This window comes from Erythrolamprus reginae, chromosome 1 (genome assembly GCF_031021105.1).
Source record: "Erythrolamprus reginae isolate rEryReg1 chromosome 1, rEryReg1.hap1, whole genome shotgun sequence".
In the NCBI taxonomy this organism is placed as follows: domain Eukaryota; kingdom Metazoa; phylum Chordata; class Lepidosauria; order Squamata; family Dipsadidae; genus Erythrolamprus; species Erythrolamprus reginae.
The window spans coordinates 272,478,944-272,497,679 of record NC_091950.1 but is presented as its reverse complement, the minus strand read 5'-3'; the positions used below and the strand labels follow the sequence as shown (position 1 = coordinate 272,497,679).

At 39.0% G+C, this 18,736-nt stretch overlaps 1 protein-coding gene across 1 annotated transcript in view; it reads left to right on the top strand.

Moving 5' to 3' along the window:
• KHDRBS2 (KH RNA binding domain containing, signal transduction associated 2) overlaps positions 1-3,696 on the top strand; it is a 472,630-nt gene extending 468,934 nt beyond the window's left edge. The window contains exon 9 of the mRNA XM_070733031.1: positions 3,154-3,696. Within this exon, the coding sequence (XP_070589132.1) occupies positions 3,154-3,251 (98 nt within the window). The 3' untranslated portion in view covers positions 3,252-3,696. The remainder of the gene's footprint in view (positions 1-3,153) is intronic.
• Positions 3,697-18,736: the final 15,040 nt, after the last annotated feature.

Below are 18,736 nucleotides of genomic sequence, written 5' to 3'. Positions count from 1 at the left end.
GCCTCTAGAAAAACTCATCTAAGCCTACCAGGTAATATTCTTAATGTTTTTTAATCAACAGAACTGGCATATAGGTAATTAAGGCTGCAGTCTATTGCATTTACTTGCCAGAAAAATCTTGCTTTATTCATGGGAGTTACTTCTGTATATAAAATTACACTGTAAATTCTACAAATAGCAATAGTCATTCAAGTGTAGTACTAAGTATGCCTAATCAGAAGCCCATCCTATTATATTCGGTCATAACTAGGCAAGGAATAGCATCAGTATATAGACCAAAGAATCTGACAGAGATGATGGATTGCAGATTTTTCTCAACAAACAAATGATCCATTAATATAACAGGCCTTGCTTTCCGGTGCAGTTTCTGAAACACTTTATTTTAAATTGTTTTAATTGTATATGTGGATGTTGTAAGCCATCAAGAAATTTTCAGAATGAGAGGCCATAGTAAATTAAGATGATGATAATAATGATAGTATTTTTAAGTAGCTGCTTTTAACATATAAGAAAATTAGATGTCCATGCTCCAGTTCTTTTTAATAAAACTAAGAATGAAAAGTTATGCTAATATTTTGCAAGCAATATCACAGAACATTGTTATTCTCTGTTGAGAAATTATTTTTGACATAAATTAATATTTCAGATTATTATGTTTAATTGAATATAGTTTATCTAAGCACTATCTTTTTTTATGGAGAGCCACAAATTAGGTCTGTATTGCCCCCTATTAATGTATTTAATGTATTTCTAGGATGAAATTAGTTGTTATTTTCCTCCTCACAATGATTTAACAATGTTATGCGAGTGTAGAAGAGGCATATTTATTGAGCCAATACTGCCTGGAAATCATTCAGCTACAGTATTCATACGGATAGTCTTCAACTTACAACCACAATTGAGTCCAAAATTGCCAGTGCTAAGCTAAACAGTTGTTAAGTAAGTTTTGCCCCATTCTATGATTTTTCTTGCCACAGTTGTTAAGGAAACCACTGTCGTTCTTAAGTTAGTCACATGGTTGTTAAATGGATCTGGCTTCCCCACTGATTTTGCTTGTCACAAAGTCACAAAAAGCGAACACAGGACACAGGGCACTGCTACCATCATAAATATGTGACAGTTGCCAGCCTTCCAAATTTTGATCATATGACTAATGGGATGCTGCAATGCAGCGGCAGATTGCTATTACTGCAGCTACTGGTTCATTCCATGCACAGCTTTGGTCCTCTTGTGTGCGTGCAGGTCCCAGCATGTTTTGCTTCTGCGCATGCACAGGAAGCAAAAAACATGCTGAAATCTTGCAAAGGGACGTGCGAAAGAGAGAGAGATTTTGGTGGGGGGGGGGGTTTGCTTCCGCACATGCGCAGAAGCAAAAACCTCTGAAATCTCACACCAGCATGCATCCCGTCACGAGATTTTGCTTCTGCGCAATGCGCATAAAGCAAAAGTACACTGGGATGTGTGCACACAAGAGAACTAAGGCTGCACGCGCAGCGCACCATGTACTACCTGTGTGCCATTCTCTAACGCAGTGTTTTTCAACCAGTGTGCTGTGAGACATGGTCAGGTGTGCTGTGGGGAAATTAAACATGGGTCCCCAAACTACTGCCCGCGGAGGCAATTTATCCAGCCCGCTGCCAGCCGCCTCCATCTTTCTACCATTCCTGCCAGGATATCCCTTTTGTGTTCATCGAAACAGGCCCAGGTTTCACACTGAGCATAAATGCATTTAGAAACTATATTATTAACTATATGTATAATATGTACTGTGCTAGAGTGTCATTTTGTGTCATTTTGGTTGGTGGTGTGCCCCAGGATTTTGTAAATGTAAAAAATGTGCCGCGGCTCAAAAAACTTTGAAAATCACTGCTCTAACGTGCAGGTAGCAACCCACTACTGCTGCAATGGGTGTAAATGTTACAACCAGTCATGAATCACCTTTTTCAGTGCCATTGTAACTTGAAATAAATGGCTCTAAATTGTTGATTACCTGTATCTGATAAGACAGGGGAAAGTGGGTGCTAATAAACAACGATAGTATCATCATTGGGAGTTAATACAGCATAAGCAGATCAAAAACAGAGGGGAACAGCAGCATATATTAGGGAAGGAATAGAGGCCAAATTATAATATAAGGACACAGAGGGAAGAGTGCTAATAATAGAACTAAAATCTGAACAGAAAACATGGCTATTGGTAACAATCTGTGTCCCAGATGAGACCCAAAAAGAATTTTATAGTCAACTACATGAAAAACTGACAGAAATGGGACAGGGAAATATCTGGGTGGTAAGAAATTACAACGCAGTGGTGAACGAGAAAAAGGATTATATCAGCGGTATGTAAAATAAAAGGAGACGAAAAACAAAAAAGAGAGGGATTTTTTATAATTTTTTATTGAAAACACAAACAAAAAAACCAAAAATGAGGTCAACAAGCTTAATATAAAGTTACATTTACATTTCTGTTTCTGCTATAGGTTTCTACGATGACGATAGACTGATTATCTGCATAAACTCTTTTTAAAAACCCAATGTAAATGTAAAAAAAGAATTAATGCAGATAACCAGTATATTGTCATTGTAGAAACCTATTGCAGTCTCTCTGTCTTTTTCTTCCCACCCTCTCTCTCTCCCTCTCTCACTCCCCCCACTCTCTCTCTCTCTCTCTGTATATTAATAGACTTGTGCATGTACACAGTTATCTGTTTGTATTAGAAAGCCCACTTTAATATTATCTAAGTTTCCCATCAATTCCACTGTGCTTTTTAAGTTAAATGAGAAAGCACCTAATCATTCATCTTTCAGTTCCCTGCTTCTGACTCAATTCCTGATCCAGTTATTCAGACCATATTAGAAACTCAGGCATGAAATAACTTTGCAACAGGCAAAAATCGAAAAGTGTTGGGGTTGGGGTTTTTTTACCCAGGATTGATCGTTTCGCTAAAATATTTTTTACACGTGCTGGAAATTGGAAGAAAGAGAGTTTTCGGTCTTGACCGAGACTTTTCTTTTGTTAGCCGTTGGATCTCAGACGATACTGCTGGCTTCGTATTCTAAGACTCACTGCATTATTAGCTGGATAGCTTGATCAGAGCTGCATAGCCATGTCTACCAAAATAAAGCAACTTCTTCCTTGTTTTGTCTGTTTTAGCTCAAGAAGAATGGACCATAAGTCGTCCTAGCCTAAAAGCTCCAACTCCCAGATCAGCCAGAGGGAGTTACAGGGAACACCCCTATGGTAGATATTGAAAGATATTCTCCACATCTGTGACCTCAACTTAAAGACAATTAAGAACCCGTGGTCTCCACATAAATGGCAACAAGACAAGTAATAGCCCATTTTTTTTCTATTCTAGGAATTATTGCTTATGATTACCTGTATACTACTTATGTTTCCAGAATGGAGTGAAACTGGCATTAGTATTATTTTTAGGACATGGACTTTAAAAGACTGTTGGCAGTTGTTGACTAAACCTTTCAGCAAGATGATGTTGTCTTGGTTGTTTCTCCTCACTGTTGTGTGTAATTTTAAAGCAAAACAGGAAAAAAAATCAAACAAAAAAGAAGCATGAAGCTGCATCTCTTACACCCAATCCCCACACTAAGGTTGAGTTTTTATTTAGGGTTGCTTAAAAAAATGTAATATGACCTTTTTTTTTTAACCAGATGATAATCGAGATGTAGATAAGCTGTTTTAACCTGTCTTTTAATATATGTTAGTTAGATTTAAAATGCTTAATATTAAGTTTGTAAATTTCATTTTAAATGCTGTTTTAACGGGGTTGACAACAAGCTGCTACTGTATGGATGTAGCTAACTGAATTTGTCCAGTGTTTTAATCTGTATTTGTTTTGTTTTTTATTATTATTTTTTAAATCACATAAAGTTCCATGTGTAAGCTTCTCTAAATAGGAAACATAATTTTGTCAAATATGTTTGCCATAACTTGTCAATAAAGCTGAAAACTTTTGTAACAAACTAAATTTGGAATTACGTGTGTGTTTAGCTTTAAATGCCTGCTTGATTTCTTCTTCAAGAGATGCCTAAATATGTTTTTGATATAAACCCTTTCTTTTACAAAAACAAAATCTCTATATAAATGAACCCAAGTTTGTTTTAAGACGATGTGCAAGACTTTAAAAAAATTGTATTAATAGCTTATGGTTGTTAAATAATTTAAAAGCTAACCAACTAAACTGTGACATGGCTCATGACTAGAAGACACTAATGTATATAACATGTTAATGGGGAAAAAAGTCGTGGCTTTAGAAGAATAAATGGATTTTTAAACTCTCCTCTTAAGTTTGATCTTGCTAAACACACACTCTGATTGATTCGTTTGTATTAGCCTGTCTCTCGTGAGAATGTAATGGAGTTTAAAGAGGTAAGATTATTGCTTACCAGTGTTAGACTGTCTAAATGCTAGATCTTCAACCGCTGAGTTTCCCCATACATTAAATATCCCATTCAACATGTAAGCATTGCATAGACTCACCTTCTTGTTTTCACTCCGAGGAGTGTGTCGGCTGCATTTGCGGAGTTCTCTAATAACTTGTCTTGACAGTCCAATCATCAGTGTCACTGCCCAGTTGTTGCTATTCAACTTCAAAAACTCTATTTGTAATTTTCAGTGCTAATTATCACCTCCCTTGAAGGCAGTTTATAGAGGGCTGTTATTTCTTTTGAGAATATCAGACTTGATGGCTGATGATTATTAACGAAATATGTCGCAGGACTCAAAGGATGACTAAACGTTAAACAGGTAACAATAATAGTAACTGTAATTTTGAGTATGCAACAGCAATGTTAAATATTCCAAGTGATTAAGTTACTGATAGTTAAAAAAGTAAACCTGCCAAAACTTAACAAATAGGTATTATAGGCTATTAAAACAGCTAATTAACATTAACTAGTGGCAACAAAATTATGTTACAATATATAACCCTTGAGGCAATAAACAGAACTAAAATTAACAATAATAGTAATGCAACTCTTGCTAACAGTAAATATATAACCTACATTTCTATGACAAAAAGGAAGAATTTTATCATAGGCAATCTTAAATTTTTTTATTTCCAGTGGCTTTTTGTCAATGTAATTGGTTTACTTTTTTGATGAGAGCAGAGAAAAGCTGGTGGCTGTTCAATTTGTGAGCCCATGTAAGATTTTTTGCAGCTGGAGTTGCATGCTAACTTTCTTGACTAGTCTCTCAAACATGCATTTTCTCTGTTGATTCTGCTGTGTTTATTGATATGGGCTTGGTTGGGTTGGCGTCTGTCACACTGAATGTTCCGTCTCACTGTTTCAGGGATCTGAACATGCTGGACAGCAAACTAGAAGACTGTTACATGATGCCCAGGTAAGCAAGAAATGCAGTCCATCAATGAAAAGAGATGCTTTTCTGACAGAAGGTAATATTTGCAACTCAGGGTTGAACTGTGGGGTCCCTGAGCTTAATGGTTTTCTTGCAGACATTTCAACACCCAACTAGGTAACCTCATCAGTGCTGACTGACAATGTTACCAATTGGGTAGTGAAATGTCTGTAAGAAAAACACCAAACTCAGAGAGGACCCAACAGATTCCTTACTTCTGGCAATTGTGAAGATTGTGCTGACTACATGACAACACTGCCATTGTTGCTAAACAATTTCAGCTTATTCTAATTCCAAGGTTGCAGTTTTGTCCATTCTTTCTTGGATGTTACCCCCACTGATCAAAGTGGGAGTTCCTTTAGTGATCAGTTTGCAATGTAAACTTGAATCCTCATCTATCAAATTCCGATAGCCTCCAAGATGTGATACAAGCTAACACTATTCTAAAAAGAAAAGATACAGAACTATGTGGAGTTGGTGGTTGTGCTTGTCTATCTAGCAAGACATTTCTGATGTTCAGGAAGTCACAGAATGGTTATTAATATTATGTATTGAGTTATTTGTCTTTTAAAGATTGGAACACATACATATGTACAAAGTTCTTTATACAGAATTTTGTTCTGTACTAAGTTGAATGTGCACAACAACGTGTGAAATTGATTGTCAATCAGTGTTGCTTCCTAAGTGGACAGTTTGATTTCACAGAAGTTTGATTTACTTGGAGTTATATTGTGTTGTTTAAGTGTTCCCTTTATTTTTTTGAGCAGTGTATATAAAATGTTCAGGTTTTTTCCCACGTATCAAGAATGTTTTTACGATGTTTTGACGAGATTACACTGGTCACCTTCAGGCTGGTATCCTGGGATTTACGCAGCATATATAATATATAATTACACACAAATATATAATTACACACAAACATACACACACACATATGTTTTGTAGATTTTCACAGGCATAGGTATGTATTTGGTGTGTTTGAGTTTTTTCCTGTGTATTGAGAGTGTTTTTATGACGCTTTGACGAGATTACACTGGTCACCTTCAGGCTGGTATCCTGGGCTTTACGCAGCAGCACAAAGCCCAGGATACCAGCCTGAAGATGATGAGTGTGATCTCATCGAAACGTCACAAAAACACTCTCAATACACAGGAAAAAACTCAAACACACCAAATACATACCTATGCCTGTGAAAATCTACAAAAACATATGTGTGTGTGTGTATGTTTGTGTGTAATTATATATATCTGTGTGTGTGTGTGTGTTTTCGTAGATTTTCACGGGTACAGGTATGATGGTCTTGGTATATTCGGGTTTCTTCCCGTGTAGGATTTGGAAATTTCTGGCGACGTTTTGACGAGGTCCCACTCGTCATCTTCAGGCTGGTGTTTCTGTCCTTGTTCTAGGGCGAACACAGATACACCAGCCTGAAGATGATGAGTGGGACCTCGTTGAAACGTCGCCCAAATATATCAAGACCATCATATATATATGAAATGGGACCATCCTAGTCTCCCTTAATTTTAAAATTCCAGCTAAAAAAAACATTTCACACACACACACACACACACACACACACATATATGTATGTCACATTTTTTTTGCTGAATTTGAAAATTAAGGGAGACTAGGATAGATCTATTTCGGCCTTATTTTGGCCTCATCAGCTAGCCATACCCACTGGGACTTAATAATGTATATATAATGTATGCTATTCATTAAGAGCAGAAAAACATAACTGATTTTCAAAATGCGGTGTATGACTTTCAGGATTGAGTATATTAGCCTGTATTTGTGTTAGATTTTATTTTATATAAGATAGATTTCTTTCATTTATTGATTCATCTTCTTCCACTTTGCAGGTGAAGCCATCTCAGGTTGGCAAGGTACCAGCTTTTGAACTAGGAGAATTGATTGCTCTCTCACACCTGCTGACAGATTTTATATTCAGATACAACTTTTTGTGCATGTTTTGTTCTAGAAGTCAAAGGGCCAAGAGGAGCTTTCAGTTTTTCTTATACCTTTTTCACATAATATTTCTTGGAGATAAAAAAATGGAATATAGCTATATAGGATTAATACTGTACACAATTCCACAAAATGTCAATAACTAGAAGTGCTATTTATCACAAAAGAGAGACGTGTATAGATATTTTTGAGTCATTTAGACCATGCATTGACAGCTAAAGTTAATTTTGCTGAAATTCACAAAGAGAACGTGTTTTCCACAGTTCACGATTCAGCTTTAAGCAACCATATTATGAGCCCTGGGGTAAGTCCTCATACTGATATAATGACTACACGCATATTTCTAGCAAAAGAATGGTCTAAATTTTAGGCCATTTCAAATTTTCGCAACTTGGCAATTCTTCCCATATTACCCAAATGGTTGAAAAAGCTCTTTTCATAATTGAATCCTTTGTATGTGGCAGAGGATTCTAGAACATGCTAGAATGCCCTGAAATTTCATTTAACTAAGCTAGTTACATCTTACCTCTGCTCTGCATGGAAGGAGAACCTATTTAATTACCCCCGGAAGCCGAGTAACGACTCTGAGACATGTTGTGGATTAAATATGGGTCATTTATTGAATTAACATAAATTTGAATAAATTTAAATACGCCAATTTAAATATTTAAATTCAGAACGAACTAAGGACCTGCAGAGGCCAAAACTAACGGGGCGGAAATTCCTACCATAACATTCCTTGGCAACATTGGGCAAAAACTCCTTGCTGACCCAGGCGAAGGTACTACCTTCACCTGGATCCAAGCCACGCCCCTTCATCGTGTGGGAGGAGTCCACCCTCCAATCCCCGTGTGAATTGGATCCGGTGATTTCCATGGACATCCTCTCTCCAATCCCCGACGTTGTTCCAACCTCTAGTTCCTGGAGAGAGGCGGTCCATCACCCTTTGAAGGATGCCCAAAGGAGCATGCACAGTTGCTTCTAATTGCCCATTTCCGCCCCTAACCTGCCAAACCCCAATGACCAAAGGGAGGCCTATACCACTAAGTGCGCTGCACCCCCTCACCAATCCAGTCCACACCGTCAGTGTGGAATAGGTGAAAAACGGCCGCCTCTAAAGGGGAGGCCGCAAAAAATTCCTATTCGGCCCCTAGGACACACTGTTGATAGCAGAGGGTGGGTGGGTGTTCGCCTGAAGAGGGAACCAGAGCAAGGGGGAGGTCCTGTCTGGATCGTCCTTAAATAGGGTGACCCAGGACCTCCCCCAGGTCCCAGCAGGCAGCGCGCCACCTTGGCGCGCTGCCAAAAGCCAAACTCCCAGGTTCCAGAGGAACCCAGAAGTCCGGAGCTCCAAAGAGCTGCCGGCAGCGTCTCTCCGGGCCCCGCAGGTAATTTCGGCTGGCGGTTAAAACCGCCGACCGGGCATTAGTGTCGGGGGGAGGACACAACAGTAGAGAAACATCTACTATTCATCTCTTTCACTTTTTTGTACACAGTTTGAAATGTGTTACTTTGCCATAAACCGAACCAATATATATCTTGATTTACCAGAGAACCAACCACAAAATTCAATCTTAATGCTCTGTTTTCCACTCTGGACTCGGTGTATGGTTTTCTTTCTCACTTACATATTATTGGATTTATCGTGAGAACAAATGAGATACATCACCAATGCAAAGCATAACCCAGTAAAACATTACACCTGGTAGTACAAAAAGACATTTTCTTCCACCAAAAAGCACAGCTTTTTCTCTGCTTAAAAGCATTGGTTGGTGCATTTATTCAAACTCAAGGTAAACCACTCCAAGCTCAATTGCATAAAATAAGATTTCAGCAATAGAGTGGTCAATACCTGGAATGCTTCATGAAACCCCCATAATTGCCTACCATGGACCTCACCCCATTCCTAAGAGGTCTGTAAGGGCATGCATAAGCGCACCAGTGTGCCTACCATCCCTGTCCTACTGTCCCCATTTATTCATGCCCATTTCCTGTGCTCATATTCATTTTTATACTTATGCCTGTTATCTTGTACATGTTTGACAAACTAAATTAATAATAATAATAATAATAATTATTATTATTATTATTATTATTTATTAGATTTGTATGCTGCCCCTCTCCGAAGACTCGGGGCGGCTCACAACAATAATAAAAACAATATTCCAGTGAAAACAAATCTAATATTAAAAAGCACATTAAAATAACATTTTGACTTCTGGTCTATTCATAACTAGAAGTTTCACCATTTGACCCTCGGGGATCCTAGAGTTCCCCCCTCCCTTGAGAAATATATTTTATTTTATTTTATTTTTCCAAATAAAATTTTTCCAAAGCTTTGAAAAGTGTCTATCCTGGAACCAGGGGTGGGCCCAATCCGGAACAGTGGGGTTCTGTTGGTGCCAATATAGCGCATAGCTTAGCTCAGGTGGTGCCGCCAGGTGTGCACGCATGTTCATGTGCAACCGGCGCTTCCCCGGACCTCCACTTGGCCTGCTCTGCCACGAGCCCTTCCTTCTCCTGCTGTGAGCCCTTCCTTCTCCTGCTGTGAGCCCTGCCTTCTCAAGCCGCGAGCCCTGCCTTCTCCTGCTGTGAGCCCTTCCTTCTCCTGCTGTGAGCCCTGCCTTCTTCTGCTGTGAGCCCTGCCTTCTCAAGCCACGAGCCCTTCCTTCTCCTGCTGTGAGCCCTGCCTTCTTCTGCTGTGAGCCCTGCCTTCTCAAGCCACGAGCCCTTCCTTCTCCTGCTGTGAGCCCTGCCTTCTAACACCGCAAGCACTGCCTTCTCCCACCCTGAGCCCTTCCATCCCCCTTGCTCGCCTCTCGCACTGGGTCCCCCCCACCGCCTGCGCTGCCACCTTTCACCCCTCGCTCTCTTCTCATGCCGTTTCCCCCTACTGCGCACGCTGGTGCCTTTCACCCCTTGTTCGTTTCTCGTGACAACTCCCCCCACCGCTCATGCTGCTGCCATTTACCCCAAGAGCGAGAGGTGAGCAGGGCGAACAGAGGCAAACGACAGCAGCACCCCTTACCTTATTTTTGCCTGTTTCCAGGTTTTTTCGCTTCTGCGCATGCGCAGAAACAAAAAAAATCCCAGAAATCTCACTTGCAAGCATCCTCGTGCGAGATTCAGCTTCTGTGCCTGCGCAGAAGCTGAACTCCACACAGGGACACACGTGCTCCTGGCTGTTCTGGTAGAGCCGGAAATGGTGGCCCGCCCCTGCGTGGAACCATTATTATAGAAAGCTAGCAACAGTACAAATCCCAAAGTATGGTTGGTTGCTAAACTTCAGCTTTCTGTTCCAAATCATGTGATGAAATGTTACTGCTCAGAAAAACATCATCTAGCCTTCTGAATTGATTGAATAGTTGTCAGATGGATAAAATTCTGCAGTGGATCCATGATTGCAATTCTAATATTAACAAATCATTAGTCGTGATTATAATCGGAGATCCTTTTAAAATGCATAACAAAAAACAGTTGAGCAAATACTTTGTTAAAGGAGACTCTCCTAGCATCTGATATTCACTAAGTTGCTATCTCATTTCTTTCATAGGGTCATTGTTGTTTCCAGTGAACTACATGAACATTGGACTTTGGATTATATAAACCACATATTTTAACAAGAGCAAAGCAGAAAGCAAGGTAGGCCATCCTTCTTATCTAGAAGAAGACAACATTTCAAAAAGGATTAGATTGACACATTTTTTTGTCAGCGTAACTATTTTTGAGATGGGGCTCAAATCGGATTATCAGGTATATGAATTGACACTACTAATCTTGAGTATTTGGGCAATGTAGAATAATTTATACACGTACAGTACACCCATATACACATTGTACTGTATATCTGAATACTGCTTTGAGACCTATGGGAAAATCCTAAAGGGATTTTCAAAGCAAAATACTGTACATTTGGAAAAAATGCAAAACAAGTCTTCAGGGTTTTTTTTTTAAGTAACTTTCTTAAAAGAGGGGAAAGAACTACCTAGGTATGAGAACTGATATGATTTTCCAGTTGTTATTTTCCTATGCCCCACCCACATCAAAATAGCATCCAATCTGTATTTTATGAGATCCAGGTTAAATTGGAACATGAGAAGATTTCTCAGTTTCTAAAAAGTTTCTAGTGCCTCAAAAAATCACCCGCCATGAAACTGCTACCCTGTTTCCCCGAAAATAAGACGTACCCCGAAAGTAAGGCATGTCAGAGGTTTGCAGAATTTGCTAATATAAGGCACCCCCCCCCCCGAAAATAAGGCGTAGTCAAGTTTACATACGGTACGGTGGAAAAACATACAGTACCATTCAAAGCTGTTCATAGCGATACCGTAATAATGTGGCGTCTCCTGCTGGCCCCTTCCATCGCTTTGCTGTCTCACCGCCATTACAGTCTCCACTACAGTGCGTAGACTGTAGTTCCTCTGGTGGCCGGAAGCTGCAATAGCGGGAGTATACTGTTGTACCATATAAGTGTGTGTGTGCCATACTGACAGGTACCGTACCGCAATGAGTGTACCGTATGGTACACTTTCTTTGGGGGTGTCAGCTTTTCTGCCTGTGAATTTGTCTTATTTGAGAAATATAAGGCACCCCCCGAAAATAAGACATAGCACAACTTTTGGAGCAAAAATTAATATAAGACAGTGTCTTATTTTCAGGGAAACACGGTATATCGATAATCCTTAGTTTTCTTCCAGTGCAAAGTCTATTGCACTTTCCTAACATAAATGTATATTTTGAACAATGTTCAATGTTAAAATTTACTATTAAAATGTACCGTTAATGGCCATATTGTAAAAGATAATTGTCGGTGATTGAAATGGGCTCATCTATTTCATCTAAATTTGATGAATAAATGAAATAAACAACAACAAATAAATAATGTAAGGCTGGATCAAACTGCTGGATCAGACCAGGGCTCATCTTAGTACAACATATTGTTTCTAATCCTGCCTAATCAGATGCCTCTAAGGTGCTGGCAAGCAGGGGTTGGAAACCTTCCTCTTTCACTATTTTCCCTTTGCCACTAGCATAGAAAAAGATGTTGAGTTTCAACTAAACTGTCTATGAATTCATCTAATCTCCATTTCAAAAAAGACACCCAAATTAATAACCACTATCATACTTCATGGGAAGGAATTCTGTTGGCTAGTTTTTCATGGTGTGCTTTCTTTGTCTCTTACTAATCTCTTTTGAGTCGGCTTCTCTGGCAGCTTTTTGCTGATTTGAGGGAATCTTTTTGCCAATCATATGTTATATCATGATCATTCCCCCCCCCTTTTGCTCCCTTCCCCCCCCCCAAACTAAAGACTCCCAAATGGTTTAAAATTTTCTCATAAGTCCTGATCATTTTGGTTGTCCTCCCTGCACCTTTTCCAGCTCGGATTCAGTCTTCAGTTCCACAGAGTTGGTCTTCTCTGGGTCCCATCAACTAAACAATGCCATCTGGCGGGACCCAGGGGAAGAGCCTTCTCTGTGGTGGCTCCAAACCTCTGGAACCAACTCCTCCCAGAGATCAGGAGTGACCCCGCCCTCCTTACCTTTCGTAAGGAGAGGGACGGCATACAAATCAGAAAGATAGATAGATAGATAGATAGATAGATAGATAGATAGATAGATAGATAGATAGATAGACTTCTTAAAACCCACCTCTGCTGTCAGGCATGGGGGAATTGAAACATCTCCCCCTTGCCCATGTAATTTTTGTGTATGATGCGATTGTGTGTTGTTTTTTATATATTGGGGTTTCTTTTTTGGACTTTTTAATCTAAAACTGTAATCTAGATTTTTAAATATTAGATTTGTTATTATGTACTGTTCTTCACCATTGTTGTGAGCCGCCCCGAGTCTGCGGAGAGGGGCAGCATATAAATCCAATAAATCTAATCTAATCTTTTTTTCAACTGTAGAAAGAAGTGAGAACCAGGTTGATCTAGTGCAGTGATGGCGAACCTATGGCATGGATGCAGAATCATATTTGCTGGCACGTGAACTGTTGCCCTAGCTCAGCTCCAATGTGCATGTGTGTGCCGACCAGCTGATTTTTGGCTTGCACAGAGGCTCTAGGAGGGCATCCAGAGAGCCTCTGGAGGGTGTTTTTATCCTCCCCGGGCTCCAGGGAAGTCTTTGGAGTCTGGGGAGGGCAAAACACAAGCCTACTGGGCCCACCAGAAGTTGGGAAACAGGCTGTTTCCAGCCTCCAGAGGGCCTCTGGGGGATAGGGGAAGCTGTTTTCTCCCTACCCAGGAATTAAATTATGGGTGTGGGCACTTGCACATGCATGATAGCATACACACATGCTCTTTCGGCACCCGAGGAAAAATAAAGGTTCACCATCACTGGTTTAGTGGTTAAAGTGTCTGGCTAAAATCTAATCCCACCTTCAGCACAAAGATCACTTAGTGATATTAGGCCAGTCACTCTCTCAGCTCTAAGAAGGAGGCAATGGCAAGTCACTTCTGAAGACAGAAAAAAAACCCTTGCTAAGAAAGCTGCCAGGAGACAACATTGACTCAAAGGCAGATTGTACTGCAATATTAGTAGTTTCACTTTTAATCCCTTTCCTAATTTGGCATTTTGTCTTTTTCAGAATTCCCAGAATCTCAATTAATTAATGTTTTTCTCATGCTGGCAGGCAATTCAGGGTGTTCCAATCCCTACCTATCTAGATGGTCTCAGACTGGGGAAGGCAGACTTTAATCAGTAAATTGAAACATGAATTAGAAGGCAGAATAATTAATCAGCTTCCAGATGGTTCACAATCTTAATTGTGCAGAAATTTTACTAGGTTAGATAAATTAAGTGCATTTTCCAGTCTTATTTAGAAGCGTGATTTTACAAAGATTTTTAAATTAGGGGTAATCCTTTAGTTGCGTGTAACGTATTATGAAAGAAGTAAAGATATCTTTAAAAAATTATATTTAGAAATGAGCACCAAAAAAGGATATTAGATTGAAAAATTAACTACATCAATCAAAATTTGGCTTAAATGTAGTCTAAGAAAGACAGAGATACAAACTAATCAAAGGAAACTGTAGAACCTGGCACTATTTGCAAATAAAAGCCGCACACTAAATAAATAAATAAATAAATTGCAAATAATAACAACATGCTTTTATTGAGATTTCCTTTTTTTCCAGTAAGAGAATGTAATTGCACATAAATTATTATCAAAAATTTCAGAAGAGAAGGATTTAGGGGTAGTGATTTCTGACAGTCCCACAATGGGTGAACAGTGCAGTCAGGCAGTAGGGAAAGCAAGTAGAATGCTTGGCTGCATAGCTAGAGGTACAACAAGCAGGAAGAGGGAGATTGTGATCCCGCTGTATAGAGCAATGGTGAGACCACATTTGGAATACTGTGTTCAGTTCTGGAGACCTCACCTACAAAAAGATATTGATAAAATTGAACCGGTCCAAAGACAGGCTACAAAAATGGTGGAAGGTCTTAAGCATAAAACTTATCAGGAAAGACTTAATGAACTCAATCTATATAGTCTGGAGGACAGAAGGGAAAGAGGGGACATGATTGAAACATTTAAATATGTTAATGGGTTAAATGGGGTTCAAGAGAGAAGTGTTTTTAATAGGAAAGTTATCTGAGTTAATCTGAGGTTAGTTGGGAAAAGATTAGAAGTAACGTGAGAAATATTATTTTGCTGAAAGATAGTGGATGTTTGGAACAAACTTCCAGCAGACGTGGTTGGTAAATCCACACTAACTGAATTTCCTTAAACATGCCTGGGATAAACATATATCCATCCTAAGATAAAATACAGGAAATAGTATAATACTGGATGGACCATCAGGTCTTTTTCTGCCCTCAATCTTCTATGTTTCTATGTTTCTATTATTGGTGTCAGTTTTGTCTTCTCTGAATTGATAAATCCATGATGTATAAAGTATCATATGTATTGTTAACATTTTGCCTGGTGACTTTAAAGTCTATTGTACTGTATTACTTACTCAAATTTTAAGGCATTGGAAAACTGCTTTCTCGGTGAATATTCCCAAATCACCTTTCACCTCAAACAATTCATCTTGTCATTGTAAGAAAACACCATGCCTAAATTTCAGAAAGCATGAACACTCTTAACTCAGTAAATCCCTAGTCAGGTAATAGAATAAACTGTGCTATGTCTACAGCATGCCTTCCTGCATTGAGATGCTGAATGCCAAGAATACAGAATAATTGTTTTTATTATAATATAACTAGTGTTGTAAATGTGCATGCAGGCTATTTCTTTTTCACAAGTTTTGCATATAAAAGTTTCCCTGCTTTGATTATAGTTATATACAGGGTGCGTTCCAAAAGTAATGCAATTGAATTTCCTGTGCTGCTCCTATTGGTTGGAGTGGGACTGAAGCACTTGGAGTAGGTGGGGAAGATGCTAAGCTTTGCTGCAAAACTGGTCTCAGTGCTTTCCAAGCTGTAGAAGCGGCAGGATATCAGTTATTGTAAACCTCTGCGCGCCGACTGTGTCACAAAAAAAATTGAATCGACGATCGAGCAACATTACGTGATTAAATTTTGTGCTAAACTGAAAAAATCTCTTGAGGAAACTAACAAAATTATTTGTGAGGCTTACGGGGACTCTGCTCTGTCCTACTCACAAGCTTCGAGGTGGTTAAAGGCCTTTAAGGAGGGTTGGGAAGAGGTTCACAACAAACAACGCTCTGGGCGGACGTCCACCAGCAAAACCGACAACAATGTGGCTCGTGTTCAACAATTGTTGGACTCTGACCATCTATTGAGCATCAAGATGGTTGCCAATGAACTGAACTTGTTGTCTACTGTTGTGTTTCACACTGTTACTGAAGATTTAGCGATGAGGAAAGTGTGTGCCAAGCTCATGCCCAAGGTGTTGTCAGACGACCAAAAGACCAACCGAACGGAAATTTCAAGTGAACTTTTGCAACATGTAGAAATTGGACCTGATTATTTGAACAACATCATCACTGGTGATGAAACCTGGGTTTTTGAATACGACCCAGAAACAAAATGTCAGAGCTCTGAGTGGCACACCGACCAGTCGCCCAAGCCCAAAAAAGCAAGAATGAGAAAATCAAAAGTGAAAACAATCCTCATTGTCTTTTTCAACAGTAAAGGAGTGGTCCATAAGGAGTTTGTTCCTCAAGGACAGACAGTTAATGCTGCCTACTATGTGGATGTGCTGGAAAGACTCCGAAAAAGGGTCATCAGGACAAGAAAAGACATCTCTGCTACCTGGCAACTCCATCGCGACAATGAGCCTTGCCACAATGCGCTACAAGTCCAGGAGTTCCTGGCCAAACACCAGGTGCCAACGCTGCCCCACCCCCCTATATTCCTGATGTCTTCTTTTTGTTCCATTGGATTAAGGCAGCCCTGAAAGGAACCTGTTTTTTGTCCATAGAAGAGATCCAATCAGCCATGATGAAGACCTTGCGAGAGGTTCCCGAAGACGCCTTCCAGGGTCCGTACCAGTCATGGCAGAGTCACTGGAAAAAATGTGTAGAGGCCCAAGGACAGTACTTTGAAGAATTTTAAGTGTTTGTGCAAATCTGTTCAATAAATTACATTTTTTTAAAAAATGCATTACTTTTGGAATGCACCCTGTATTAGTGATGATTTGTATGCTTGTTCCCTATAGTAGCATATAGGTATAGGTATTTTCCTATCATTTAAATATAATTCAGGAAGACAGAAGCGGTACTTGGAAAACAAGATAGACAAAGTATTTTGGGTTCATATTCCATGGAGTGATTTAGAATAATTACTATTTTGCAGAGGTTCGTATTTCTTTCCTTAACTTTTTACAGCAAAACTAAAAATTACTAGAATTACTATGTGTTGTACCTATAAAAACAATTAAGAAATTGTAGTTGATCTAATTAGAACCACAACATTATTAAATGGAAGTAACTAAATCTGGGATTTAAACACTTTCTCCTGTATAAATCTATCTGGAGTTTGAACACTTCTTCGTTAAATGAGGTAAAACAAAGTGAGCATTAGTGGCAGTGGCACTTCAATTATGGGAGAGTCTTCCAGGAGGAAAAGAGAATTAACTTTTTCTTTATTCAAACCTTCTAAGTATTTTAGATCATGTAGCCTAGGTGCCTTTATAATATGTCTTTTTGTTTTTTCTATGCTTTTAGACAGTGTTTATTTTCTTGTATGTATTTTCTAGCTGCTCAGTGGATTTGTCATAATAATAACTTTTTTAATAATAATAATAATAATTATTATTATTATTATTATTATTATTATTATTATTATTATTATTATTATTATTAATTTATTAGATTTGTATGCCACCCCTCTCCGAAGACTCGGGGCGGCATACATTTACAAACCAGAGGTGGGTTCCTCCCAGTTTAGACTGGTTTGCCTAAACTGGTAGCAACCTGCTGATGGTGTCATAATGATGTCACAGAACCATCGGTGCCGGTCTGTGGAAGCCGCCATCTTTATTTGGATTTTTTTTTTCTGGGTATTTTTTCTTGTGCACGTGCTCAGAAGCCATGTTTCCGGCCGTGTGCAAGCGTTGCCATTTTATTTTTGGCTTTTTTTTCACTTGCTCCTGTAGCGTGGGAAGAAGTAAACTGGAAGTGAGGTAAGTTAGAACCCATCCTGATACAAACATATAAAAATAAACCGTGTGAATACAGTGTTCCCTCGATTTTCACGGGTTCGAATTTCAAGAATAGCCTATACCACGGTTTTTCAAAAAATATTAATTAAAAAATACTTCACAGGTTTTTTTCTATACCACGATTTTTCCCGCCCGATGATGTCATACGTCATTGCCAAACTAATAATTTTTGCAAATAAACAACAAAAAAATAATTAGTGTTAATAAATAATTATGTTTATAAATATCAGGATCACTAAGTGTCTTATTCAATGGTGAGTACCAGTAATAATGGTGAGTAAATGGCTGCTAAGGGAATAGGAAATGGTAATTTAGGGGTTTAAAGTGTTAAGGGAGGGCTTGTGATACTGTCCATAGCCAAAAATGGTGTATTTACTTCCACATCTTTACTTCGCGGAAATTTGACTTTCGCGGGTGGTATCGGAATGCATCCCCCGCGAAAATCGAGGGAACACTATATTCCTTTATTTATATTCAGAATTGTAGGAACATTCACTGGCAAAAGAAGGACTCTGTTGCCCTTTGATTTTTTTTAAAATTTTGGTACAGCTTCCATACTTCTTGTTCCAGCTCCATTTCTTGTGCTTCTATTTTGTTTTCTTAAAGCAGAGCAATAATATTTAAACTTAGATACCACTTCACAAAGTTTTACAGCTCTCTCTAAACGGTTTATGGAGTCAGCATATTGCCCCCAACAATCAGAGTCCTCATTTTGCCCACTTTGGAAGGATGGAAGGCTGAGTCAACGTTGAGCCT